Source organism: Myotis davidii, unplaced genomic scaffold (genome assembly GCF_000327345.1).
Source record: "Myotis davidii unplaced genomic scaffold, ASM32734v1 scaffold513, whole genome shotgun sequence".
Classification (NCBI taxonomy): domain Eukaryota; kingdom Metazoa; phylum Chordata; class Mammalia; order Chiroptera; family Vespertilionidae; genus Myotis; species Myotis davidii.
The window spans coordinates 2,013,839-2,027,172 of NW_006284436.1; the positions used below are offsets into that span (position 1 = coordinate 2,013,839).

General features: G+C 52.1%; 1 protein-coding gene across 1 annotated transcript in view; it reads left to right on the plus strand.

The window, feature by feature from the left end:
• Positions 1–13,334, plus strand: part of KCNMA1 (potassium calcium-activated channel subfamily M alpha 1) — a 699,960-nt gene that overhangs the window by 195,696 nt on the left and 490,930 nt on the right. The window contains exon 2 of the mRNA XM_006754825.2: positions 9,114–9,275. Within this exon, the coding sequence (XP_006754888.1) occupies positions 9,114–9,275 (162 nt within the window). The remainder of the gene's footprint in view (positions 1–9,113; positions 9,276–13,334) is intronic.

The following is a 13,334-nucleotide window of genomic DNA, read 5'->3' on the forward strand; positions in this document are numbered from 1 at the left end:
TTTTTACAGATGCTCGTGGAGGAAGGAAACTGAGGCTAGAAAGGAGTGACTTGCTTCCCACTCTTCTCGGGCCATCTCTTGGCCTCGTGGGGCTCTCCACAGCTGCTTGTGTTTCTGTCCTGTGTGGCCCTTGGCTCTTCCTTAACGAAGGAAGGTAATGGACCACACAAGTTCTAAGGCCTCTCACAGCTCTGACCTCAACAGATCTGGGACTCTGAGATTCATTTCATTTTTTAAAAACTTTTTTTGAAGGGCCTTGAGTGCAAAACAAGAAGTTGTACTAAATTGCCTTTCCATGAAACATAAGACTCTTTCGACAGGAAAGGGACTGGGATGGAGCTCCCTGGGCCTCAGTAAAGCCATGGTGCTAAACCATGGATCTTCAGAAAGCCTTCCTGCCTCAGTTGTTCATCTTCAAAATGGGGATAATAGAGCCTATTGTGCAGTATTGTGAACAGGATTAACCAAGATAACACAGGGCATTCAGAAAATTATACCCATTAGTAATCCATCTGAACTTTCGGCCCTGCCTCAGGCTTGCCTGGTGTGATTACAAGTTATTGCTCTACTGGAAACAGTTGTGCTGTTTGTCTTCCGACCGGCCGCTGTGATGGTTCTCTTGTAGGGGCGGTTCCTGAGCTGCTCTCCCCTGCAGGTCAGGCTGCCCTGCAGACTAGCAGCAGAGCCAGGGCATCTTTGCAGGTGAGCAGGCTGACACAGGCCCAGCCCCGGTCACTCTGGCTGAGGGAGCAGCGCTGAGGTCTCTGCTGGTCCCGTTCTAAGTCTCTAAGGCCCTGATGTGAACTCTGGATTGTCATTTTATGTTCCCGTTTCATTAAGCTGATTGAAGAAAAAGGAAATAATAATTTTGCAGATGTGAGGCATTTTTTAAAAATATATTTTTTACTGATTTCAGAGAGGAAGGGAGAGGGAGAGATAGAAACATCCATGATGGGAGAGAATCATTGACCGGCTGCCTCCTGCACACCCCACACTGGGGAGTAAGCCTGCAACCCTGACATATGCCCCGACTGGGAATCGAACAGTGACCTCCTGGTTCATAGGTTGATGCTCAACCACTGAGCCACACCGGCTGGGCAGATGTGAAGTATTAACTGAGATGTATGTGTTGGTTCTGAAAGTGTGGGATTGACATTAATTTTGAGCAGCACATGTGGCTCTCTGTGAGCACACCTCCCATGGATATTATGTCTAATGGGTCATTCCATTCCCAGGTTGGACCCCCTCCCCACACCACTACGCCATTTCTCTAGCTCCCTGTCCATTCCTGGCTATCCAGATTGAGATGTCTGTACTGCAGAGTTATTTAGAAGCTCATAGGGTGCTTGCTGCAGTGGCAGTAATAAGCAGCATTTCATAAGGAGATCCCATCTCTTCTTAGACTTTTTGCCCATCCCAAGGCAGTAAGGGACAGAAGAAAAACATGGCCTTCAGTCTCAGAATAGACTGGATTTAAATTTCAGCTCTGCCACTTACAAGATGAGTGACCTTGGAGATTACCAGGCCTCTGCGGGCCTCATAGCAGTCCTACCTTTCAGACTTGTAAGATGGTGCTAAAGCACTAAGCAGAGAACGTGGCCCATTGGCGCTCTGCCTTCCCCGAGCATTTGGCACCGCCAGACACGTGTTAGTGAGGGACTTACACTTCAGGCCTCAAGGTCAGGCCAGACAGAACCTTGGGGAGTGTTTGCACAGCCCCTTGAATCTGAGACAAGAAACCCGAGGCACAGCGATGGTAAGCGACTTGTTAAAGGTCAGCTGGCCTTTTGTGCTGTCACCTTTTTCTCCCACAAAGACTGATGATGAAGGGCAGTTGTTCACACAGCTCAGGGAGCTCCCAGCAGCAGGAACCTTAGGAGGACTCTGGGTGGAGCCTGTCTCCTCTGCTGCCCTGCTTGCCCCGCCCCTGGGTGTCAGAGCCACCGCCTCCTCCCTTCTCTCCCTTTGCAGAACTCTCACATGAAAATCCCAGCTGGTGGTGCCCACATTATGCTTTATTTGCTTGAGCCGCTTAGGGTAATCGGACTAATCCCTAATACGCAGGATTTTCGGTACCTGGGAGGATCCCCTGGCTGGGCCACCCGGCCAGGATGTGCAAGGGGCTTCCAGGGGATTTCCTCTGGGCCTGTTTGGCAGCAGTGGGAGTGGCTGGGGGACCCTTCTCCAGCGTTTGGGCCCAGTGAAGACCCGGGGCAGAGGGACCAGGACAGTGGCCCCCATGGAGGCACTGGAAGCCCCAGGGTTTTGTGGGTAATGAAGTTCAAGCTTTTCTGTCTTCGGCCAGCTGTGCCACGGAATGTCAGAACCATTGTCAGGAAATAAAGCATCTTCTCAATGCTGAACTGGGCCTATGGATTTGTACTGAGTGGATTCCAAACTCTTTTTTCCCCGCAGAAAACCCCTTTGCAGAGAAGTGGTTTAGCACAAAACCTTCAATAGGTGGGAACTGGGCAGTGTAGAGCAGCCTCCTGCCTTCAGCCCAGAGCTCTCCACCTCCGCCACCCTCTGACAGGAGAGCAAGGCTCTCCCGCTTGGTACTGAGCTCAGGGAAGCCGCATGCGGGGCTGCTGGCTCAGTTTTGACAGATGAGAGAGGGCAGGGAGAGGGGGCTGGAATGAGGATGGGGGTTCCAGACAGAAAGAAGAAATGACTCAGAAGCAGAGTCTGTCAGTGCAGACTCGGGGGAAATGGCTTTGTGACGTCGACCAGGACAAAATAAGACACAAGAAGAGGACAGGTGGAGATTTCCTGGGTCCTTTTCCCCCCAACAGCCCCCTGGATATCGAGCACCCAGGACTGTTCGGTGGTACCAAGGCCATAAAGGGGAAGGTCCAGGCATGGGCTTCCAGAGATGGAAGTGTTCCTGGTGGTTTCTTCTCTGCCCCAGAGGGATCAGGGGAGGCGGTTCCTAGCAGACCCTCAGGGTGCTGGCCTCTGGGATGTGGGCAGCACCCAGGGGGCTGCATCCTCTCCTTGGCTAGCATCTGCGTGGGGAACCTCCATGCTCAGCAAGAGGGCTTCACGGCCTGTCAACTCGGCCACGTTCAATTCCGTTCATTTCCAATTCGACGCTCTGCTCCAGGAAGGTGATTTATAGTTCTAAGCTGGTTCTTGGCCGAGAAAGAAACCGTGGTTCTCTGTCCTTGATGTAACTTCCCTCTCAAGGCCCGGGGACCTTGAAGAAGGGCCTTTGTGGTACATGAGATACCCAGACTGCGTGGGGTGAATTGAGTGCTTAAGGTTTATGGTAATGAACCTTCCATGGGCACTTACAGCAGCCCGTCCTCCGCACACATTATCCCGTTTGCTCCTCCTGCTGTCCCCGGGAGGGAGGACGTCAGGACAGGTACTTGTCCCTTTTTGGTGTCAGACAGCTGGGTTTAAGCTCCGGCTGAGCCCTCCTGGGCCAGCTACTTAACCCTCAGGCAGTTGAGTGAGCCCGTACCTGCCTCACAGTTACTGAGATGTTGCTCAGAAACGACAGCCAGGGCTGTTGTCATCACTACTTATTAATAATCACTCTATTCTAGTTGTTGTGCTGGCCAAGAGTTGAGTTCCTATTGGCTGCAGGTCTCCTCCCTCCCTTCCTCCCTCCCTCCTTTCACTAAGATGTGTCAAGTGCTTACTCTGAGCTCATAACCTGTCAGTGTTGAGGACACAGCAGTGAACACGAGACAGTTGTTTTCTCTCATTGAGTTTCCAGGCAGTAAATGATAGTTACAGTGTGCAGCTTCCAGATGGTGGTAGAAAGGCTCAGAGAAGGCACAGAGCACGGGTGGAGTGATCAGGGTGGGGTGGCTGTCATTTTCAATGGGGCGGACAGGGAAACACTCACTAATATGGTATCAATGCCCGAGCAAGGCGAGGGGGCAGCCACGTGGGCAGGGGGAGCAGCCAGCACTATGGACGGGTGGGCCTGGCGCCTTCTGGCAGCACAGGGAGGCTGGTGTGGCTGGAGAGAGGGAGAGAGTGGGAGACTCGTGGGATGATGGCAGGAGTGGGACAGGTTGGGTTGGGAGGGTTGCACGGAGTGAAGTCTGTGACGTGCTGCGATTGGGATGAGACGGCCCAGGAGGGTGTCGGCACAGTAGTCACATCATGTGATTGACATTTTTAAGAGTAGCTTTCCTCCCGGATGATCAGTGTGGAAGCAGCTTTCCAGACCTGGGATGAGGAGCCAGTGTTTGAAGAACCAAGACAATTAAAACTGGGACAGACTTCCTATCTGGGGCAGCCTCAGTAGGGAGCAGTGAGGGGGCTCTGGAATCCTCCTGGCCGCTGGCCCCCGACCCCCCGCTGCAGTCACTCAGCAGGTGTGGTGCCCAGGGGGGCCTTGGCACCTGGCTTGGCCTCACAGGTGTGGGTGGGAGCTTGCCTGGGGTGAGTGAGTCCAGCTGGGCAGGAGCAGGCGTGGTGGCTGCTCACAGGGAGGGTGTGGCCAGCATGGTGGTTACCTGGCAGGATTGGCAATCCGAGCATCTTGTTGGGGTGCAGGGCAGTAAACGGCCCTGCTCTGCAAGGTGCAGGTGGGTGGGAGTCTGTTAAACCATATGCTGTGTGAGCCTGGCTTTGGGGTCCGGGACCCCTTTCTCCAGAGCAGCGCTGCTTCCTGCTCAGAGCCAGGGGGTGGCAATGCCAGCGTTGCCCACCATCACCAGGCGGTGGGCGCTTCAGAAAGTGCTGGGTTCCACCCGTGCAGCTCACAAGGCTGCACTCATCACTGTCCACACAAGAGGTTTAGAGAAAGTGTGTAAAAACATGCAGAGAAGCTGGGCCTGGAGTAGGTATCCTTCCATCCTCAGAGCTCTTCCTGCACCCCACAACCCCGCACACTGGGTCTAATTCAGGAAGGACAGAGGTAGACACGGCCCAGGTCTGAGGGTGGGTCTGTGGGGCCCTGGGATTACAATGGGTCGGCTCTCTGGTGCTGGGTCAGGGCCACTCCTACTGCTGGGGAAAGCTAGTCCTTTGAGGACAACACAGGCTGCTCCCTACTGTGGCCCCTGCACCCAAACCTGGGCCCCGTCACCTCTTTCTTGTGCAGTGGGAAGTGGAGGTTTGGGGACCAAGCGCTGTCCCCCTGAGGCAGTCTCCTGGGGCCCAGCAGGACACCTCCCTGTGGTCCTGTCTCCTCGATCCAGTGGGAGGGTGAGCTAATGGAACGTGGAATCAGAAGGGATCTCAGGGGTCACTTGGTCCAGGGCTCACTCTGTGTGGGAACCGCCGTCCTGGGGTGCCACACAGCTCCTGCTGGAACCCTTCTAGAAGTCGGGGACCTTACATCCCAGCGGCCCACCTTCTAGTGAAGGGTCAAAGGCATTAGAACCGACCTCCGCTCTGTAAGTGTTTATTACGGTTTCCCTCTGGGCCAGTAAAACCTGCAGTGGTGCCGCTTCCACTGTATCCTCAGGGGAAACCAGTCCCATCAGTGGGCAGTGGGCACTCCGTCTCGGCAGCTCTAACTGCCACGTGCCAGACACCACGGCAAGCTCTGGGCATGGCTTATCTCACGTAAGCTGTGCCACCGCCTTCATGGGCTGGCATGCCTGTCCCCTTCACACGGAGGAGGCTGAGGCTCGGGAGCTAACATGCCCATGGCAGTCCGCTTGTCAGTGGGGGGGTGGGGGGTGGGGGAGGTAGGGGGCACCTAAGCCTAGGCAGGCTCTCTGCTTCCCCTGAGATACCTGCTCTCAGTTGCCCTGTCTGTAAAATGGGGTGAATGCCACCACCTGTTGGATTTATTATAAGCTCCCATCAGGATCATGCATAGAAAGCACCTAATTGGTAGTTGCTGACTTGATGACTGGTGGCCAGTCATGATTACAGTGGGCTCTGCGCCTTACCTCTGCTCCCCGCTGTGTGTCCCAGCCCCCTTCTCCAGAGCATGGGGTTACAGTCCCTGGTCCCTGTAAGGGATGCTTGGGCCAGAGGGAGGTCAGAGTGCAGAGGCCCTCTCCTCTGGGCCAGGAGCACAGCCTGGCCCGCTGGCACCAGGCTTTGTGGGGCTCCTGCCTCCTCCCTCCCTCTCCCTGCCACTCCCCCAGACCTGCCTCCCACCCTATAATTAAGCTCACAGCATCCAGTGTAAGCAAATAATAAGGGCATTATCTCCCTTTGATCTGTGCTTTTCTTTGCCTATCATAAAGTAATTAGGTAATGAATGCCTGTGAAACAATAGGTGAGAGGGCTGGCCAGAGAGCATTATCTTCCATAGAGGCTTGTGCTGTGAATGATTAATGCTAATGCGTTGAAACCACTGTGACTGGAGAGGGCTTGCGGCCCCCCAGCCCTTTTCATGCGGACTCCCTCCTCCAGGGTCGGCCTGGTGGCTGGAAGCCTAACCCCACGGGTTGAGGAGCAGAGACCTAGCCCTTCAGTCACCCCCCTGGACAAGGTCAGAAATGTCCCTGGGAGGCTCTGCTGAAGAGGAAACACAAAAACCTCTGATCGGAGGTCCTTCTCCCAGCCCAGCTCCTCCCTGTCCACCCAGACACTCTGGTTCTGGAAGAAACCGGCGGTTCTGTGCTGGGTGCGGGGAGGCGCTGGGAAAGGGCTGGGTGTTCAGATGCAGGTCCCAGTTCAGATAGAGCGGGGATGACCAAGCCATGCCAGGATGAGAGGAGCGGGGGTTCTCAGAGTGGGGCGCCCAGACCACAGACAGCATCAGGATCACCTGGGAACTTGTCAGAAATACAGGTGCGGGGCTGGGGCCCAGCATTGGGGTAGCAAGTCCTCCAAGTGGTTCTGAGCCCCTCAAGTTTGAGAGCCATTGCCGGAGTGCCTGTGGCTGGAGGAGAAGCAGGAGGCTGTGGGAGTAAGTAATTGAACGTGTATTAAGTGCCTGTGGGTGCTGTTTCATCTCCATCACGCCGGTGGGCAGGCAATATTGCCCCATCTTGCAGGGCAGGTCGCACAGGGGTGGGGGAGCCGAATCTGCACCCTCAGTTACTAAGGCTGCCCCTGAATCTAGGGCTTCCTCCTTCAGGACACCCATCTGTGCAGAGTCTGCATATGGCTGACACTTGGGGTCCTACCAGGCCACTGAGACTGGCCCTAGGTGGCTCGGGCGTTGGGCTCCACAGATGTCAGCAGGTGGCCCCCAAATATACCACATCCACTCTGGCCCCCTCTTGGACTGCTGTAGCTCCGTGGGGCCCAGCTCACTTGGAAATAAAATGTGGGCACCCCTGTTGCTGGTGCTGCTTCTCTCTTCCCAGCTCCCCAGCCGGGGTGGGGAGAGCAGGCCTTGGAGCAGCTTCCCGCCTGCCTGCCTGCGGGTCCCCAGGAGGATGACTCATCAGTGTCTCCCAGCTCTCCTCTCCTCACTCGGCCCCACCCTTGCTCACTGCAGACAAAGACTTCTACCTCTGCCTTTGGTTTCCCCTCACTCCCATTCACAGTGGTTTCCAGGGGCAGTTTGCATTCTAGTCCTTTAAATGATGAACATAATTTTGTTGTCATCTTTCGACATATCTGTATCTACAAAAATAATTTCAGTGGGTATTGGAGTAAGGGGCTCAGCTCAGTTACATTTTAAATAAGTAATGGATACATTTTAGTATAAGTATGTCCATGTAATATTTGGGGGCATCCTTATGCTGAAAATTTATTTGTTGTTTATCTGAAGTTCAAATTTCTTTGGGTGTCTTGTATTTTGTTTGTCAACCCTAACCCAGGTTCCATAGTCAGTGAGGGGCTGATACTCATAACTCCTTCCTTCCTTCCTTCCTTCCTTCCTTCCTTCCTTCCTTCCTTCCTTCCTCCCTCCCTCCCTCCCTCCCTCCCTTCCTTCCTTCCTTTCTTCCTTTTTTTTTTCCCGACTACTAGATAGCTTTGGAAATTAGCTTTTGCTGCAGATTTGAAAATGTTTCTTAATGAATTCAACTTACAATTACAAGACAGAACCATGCTTATATGTGGAACTTATACTATAATAAGTCATTTAGTCAACTAATGTTATTTCCTGAATCATTAGTAATGCCAAGCCCTTCTCCTTCCTTCCTTCCTTCCTTCCTTCCTTCCTTCCTTCCTTCCTTCCTTCCTTCCTTCCTTTCCAACTATTTGCCAGGCACTCATTTAGGCACTCATCATACAGCAGCTGGGGGAGGCAGACAGTGAATGAAGTAGGTAAGTGGATTATAGAGTGTATTAGAGGTTTGAATGCTGTGGAGAAAAATAAAGCAGAACAGCTGTGCTGTAGGAAGCCAGGCTTGTAATTTTTACAGGGTAGCCAGAGAAGACCTCATTGTAAAGGTGGTATTTAAGCAAAGACTTGAGGGAGCAAGTTGTGACCCTTTGTGGGAGAAGAGTATTTGTGGGGAGAGAGGACACATTGCATGCAAAAGAGTTCAATTTAGGGCCCAGGGTGGGGCTCAGTTATCTGAGGATGTCAGCCTTATGTCCTCAAGCACATTGAGGACATGAAGGGGAATTGATTAATCTCCTGTAAGTGAAAGGTCTGGGGTGGATTTCAGGCACAGCTGGATCCAGGTGTTCAAATGATGACATCAGTATTTTATCACTTTTCTGTGCTGCCTTCATTCTCAGGGAAGGATCACCTTTCCTACTTTTCCCAGCAAAAGTCCTGGGCTTGAGTTGTATTGGGTTGGCGTGGATCCTGTGACCATCCGTGGCCCAGTCACTGTTGCTGGGGGGATGGAATGATATGATTGACCAGTCCCAGTTCCTGGAGCCAGTATGGGTTTCTCAGCCCCTTTTGAACCGCACAGATGGAGATGAGGACATGGGGATTTCCTTAAGGAAAAGATTGGGCACTAACTTGAGAAGGGCACGGAGGTTGGGCAGGTGGAGAGAGACCCCAGTCAAGATGCCTGCCCCATCTCGTGAGCGATGTGGCTTTTTTTTTAAAAAAAAAACAAAAAACAGAAAGAGAATAATGTCATTGTTTCACAAATATACTTTAAGAATAAATAAAAGATTAAAAAAAATTAAAAAACTGATTAAAACCACAACCCATCCTTCCTCCCTACCCCTGAACCTCTAAGCCAGTTCCTACCTGAACACAGGACCCTTTGATCTTTTGAGGTCTCCGTTTTTTAAAATGTCTCAACCCTTGTTCTTTCTGTTGCCAGGAGGCCCAGAAGATTAACAATGGCTCCAGCCAGGCTGATGGCACTCTCAAGCCAGTGGACGAGAAAGAGGAGGTGGTGGCAGCTGAGGTCGGCTGGATGACCTCCGTGAAGGACTGGGCGGGGGTGATGATCTCCGCCCAGACACTGACGGGCCGAGTTCTGGTGAGTCCTCAACTCCCTCCTCACCGAGGAGGCCTGCTGCCTGGTCCATGATCCTTTGTTCTGCTTTCTCTCTGATCGGCATGTATGGAGCTTGGCTTCACCCATTGGCCTCATGACCTCTGGTTCTTGGCAAGGATCATAGTAGTGACCTTTAGTGACCAACCAGCCCAGTTTGCCTGGGAATGGGGGTACCTTGGACATGGGTCTTTCGGTGCAAAGGCAGGAAAAGTCCTAGACAAACAAACACAAATTGGTCCCTGGCCAGGCCATGCTCCAGACATACGTGGGCCCTTCCCCGGGGAAGCCCTGCCCATGGGCTTTCTTGGGTCTGCTCTGGGTCAGGAGTTTCCCTGAGAAGGATTTGCATTTCAAATAATTTCTTCTTGTAATTCTGGGAGCTGTTTTATATGGGCTGCCCTTCCTGGCCCTGAGACTGGGGCTTGGTCACAAGTCATTTGACTCCTAGACAGAGTGAGTGGGGATGTCCTGATGGCCGCGTGGATCGAAGATCAGGCAGGGATGCTGGAAAGTGGACGTTATCTCCCTTGACATTTCATGGCAAAAACTCAGCGAGGAGGTGACTGTAGATGGAGGGAGCTGGTGAACATTTCACCCATCGAATCTACCTCATGTTTGGGAAAAATACTTGCAGACAGCTTGAGGGAAGGAGTAAGCACCAAATGCCATGCCTGAGTGATAAAGGTGGTAGCCAAGCAGCCTTCGGGGGCACGGGGCTCTGCTATCTGGGGAACCCCACATGAGCTGAGCCTTCTAAGGCTCTGGGTATGAAACCGTGGCTGATGTCAGTTGGTAGCAAGACAAAAAGGAGAGAGATTTAAAGCTGGGATGTTGGAGGAAAGAGGAGAGGGAAACGAGCCAGGCAGTTGCTGCATGCAGGAAGATAGAGAGGGCATGGTCCAGGAAAAACTGGCCGCACTGGGTGTCTAATGAGGTCCTGAAGGTGGCATGGCTGTGGGCTGTGCTGTGTAAACCACCACCCTTGTCTCCCTCCTACCCCTCCTCAAGTTTCCAGTTGTCTCCATTGCTCTCTCATGCTGAGAGTGGATTCTACGGATGTGAGTGGATTCTACGGATGATGAATAAAACCGTTGAATTCTGGGCCTGGGCATGGATGCGGGGGTGAAACGGAGGCAGTGCCTTCTGTGTGTCTGGTGCTGTTGGTGGATGAGGAGCAGCAGCCAGTTCGGTCACACAGATGTGCAGCACCCACGGCTCTCAGGGGCCATTGCAGTCAGTTCTGAGGATCTTCATCAGCATCAACCAGGAGTTACGGAGCATCGACTCTGGGTGTTCTTTTCAGCCCCGTGGAGACCAAGGACCGATTCGGCTCCCGTTGCCCCGAGGATGGAAGTTACTGAAGGGATGTCTGGAGGAGAAATGCCAGGAGTGTGTGTTGGGGTCGGGAGCCCGGTATAGAGAATTGGGAGGATCAAGAAGGCCGTCTTAGGAGGGAAACCTTTGAGCTGAAACTTCTACTTCAAGATGCACCGAGCACACACTTATGATAGAAAAAATAAAAATGTACCTGAGCTTGAAACCAAGAAGGGGCCACTTCGTGAGCCGGAAGCTGAGAATCCCGAATAAAACAGAGAGCATTTGAGCTGAGCTTTCAAATGTGAGTTAGAATCTCGAACATCAGAGCAGAGCGGAGGAGCCCAGGAGAAGGGAAGGGGGCCGGGTGGGCGGGGGACACAAAGGCCCCCAAAGGGAAGTGAGCCTGGGAGGTGGGCTGGAGATGGCTTGTCCACGCTTCAAATGCCAAGCGGAAGAATTTGGACGGACTTTTGTAGGAAAGGAGATTTTGAGGGAAGGGTATCATGGTTGGTGCTTGTGCAGAGAGAGAGCTAGTGGACAAATGGAGACTGAGTTGGGGAGGCAGGAGCTCAGAGGTAGGGGGGTCAGTTGGGATAGTGAGCTCCCAGCACTGTGACTGGACTCAGCAGACGGACCTGGAGAGTCAAGGCCTGAACTGACACAAACCTGTGCAGGCAGGAAGGTGGTGTGGGTGACATTGTAGAAGGGGAATCACAAGCCAGGTGCACCCAGCATCCACCTGGATACTACTGCTGACAGTCACCGGAGCGATTTGTGAGCTGGGCATATGCTAGCCAGCCGTGGGCAAACTATGGCCCGTTTGAAATGAATAAAACTAAAAAAAAAAAAAAAGACCGTGCCCTTTTATGTAATGATGTTTACTTTGAATTTGTATTAGTTCACACAAACACTCCATCCATGCTTTTGTTCCGGCCCTCCGGTCCAGTTTAAGAACCCATTGTGGCCCTCGAGTCAAAAAGTTTGCCCACCCCTGTTAGACCCTGTACGTTATGATCAGATTGAAGGGTAGGGACCTTGTCCTATTTTTTTGTGTCTTCCGTTTTGTGGTGTTGTACGGGTTCATTACAAAGAAGCAAGCCAGCCAGGCTTAACAGTGAATTGATTTCCATTTTATAGCTGAGAAAAGCAAGGCACAGGAAAGGCAACGACCTGCCAAGTGTACGCAGCCTCCCGGCCAGGCGTGCCGGCCTCGGACTCCTGTGCGGTGCCCTTTCTGTGTCGTTACTTCCGAGTTGAAGATAATGCCTCTTCTTCTCTAAGCCACCGCCAGCTGTCGCTTTGGCTGTGACATTTTGACTTTCCTGTCTCTGAGCCAATTAGGTCCTAAGCTACTTGGCTGGATTCTGTTCACATTTGCATGGCCATGCACAGTCTGCCCGGGCCTCCTTGTCCAGGACGCCAGCTGCTCACCGAAGGCCTCCTTGTAGAAAATCCTGACCGGGCTGCTCTGGCGCCCTGAGAGCGAGCAGGTCCCCCGCACAGAGAGCGGCACCTCAGTCCGGAGGAGGCCTGCCCTCTGGGGGAAGCATGTCCTTGCTCTGAGCAAGGAGATTCACACGGAAGTCTCAGTGCACAGAGAAAGCAACTCTGCCCATTCAGAACCCAAGCTGTGTTTGTCCTGAGCTGTCTGCTTGTTATCCTTCCAACAACAGGACTAAAGCAAGACCAGACACCAGCTGTTCAGCTTCCCTTTTCAATTTGAAAAAAAGATACGTTTTGCCGAAATCAGTGTTAGTGACAGTGTGGTTCAGGGTGGGTAAGTTTTTCTGTAAAAGGGCCATATAGTGAGTACTTTAGGCTTTGCACACTGTAGGGCTTCTGACACAACTACTCAACTCTGTGCGTTTTGAAAGCAGCCGCCAATAATACTTGGGCAGGACTGTGATCCAGTTCAGGCTTATTTACAAAATCAGGTGGCGGGCCAGAGTTATTTCATGGACCATAGATTGCTGACTTTTGGTCTAGTTCATCTCCTTATTTTAGAAATAAAGAAATTGAGCCTGACCAGCCTGGCTCAGTGGTTGAGCATTGACTTATGAACCAGGAGGTCCTGATTCAATTCTCGATCAGGCCACATGCCTGGATTATAGGCTCAATCCTCAGTGGGAGGCACGCAGGAGGCCGCCAATCAATGATTCTCTCTCTTCATTGATGTTTCTATCTCTCTCTCCCTCTCCCTTCCTCTCTGAAACCAATAAAAATGTAATTTAAAAATAAAGTAACATTGTATTATTTTTTTTAAAAAAGATATTGAAAGTGAGAAATTGAAAGAAATTCCTTAGGAAGGAATTTTCTATGATAAGATAGCACAAGAGTGATAGTACCAGAGAGACCATTTATGATGGGGAATGCTGTAGGCACACAGATACACACACTCACAGCATCTACGTTAGTACATTGCTTCTGAATATTCATATTAATTTCCACGCTGATCTCAGAGTGACTGTCTCCCTAGGGCCTAGGGAAACTGGCGTGTGGCCAAGCATGACTTCACCTCGAAGTGTAAGCAGTGTCTACGCTGCCTGGGCCGCCCCTCGGCCCCGCTCCTTCCTGATTCGGTGTTCTGTCTTTCTCTTCCAAGACTGGTCTTGCTAATACCTGAGCAAAGATAGAGACTTTAGCTTTGTTCTTTGGTTATTGTCCTCACATTCCCTTAGAACTATACTGCATTTGAATACTTCTCCAGGATGCGTCCACATGTAA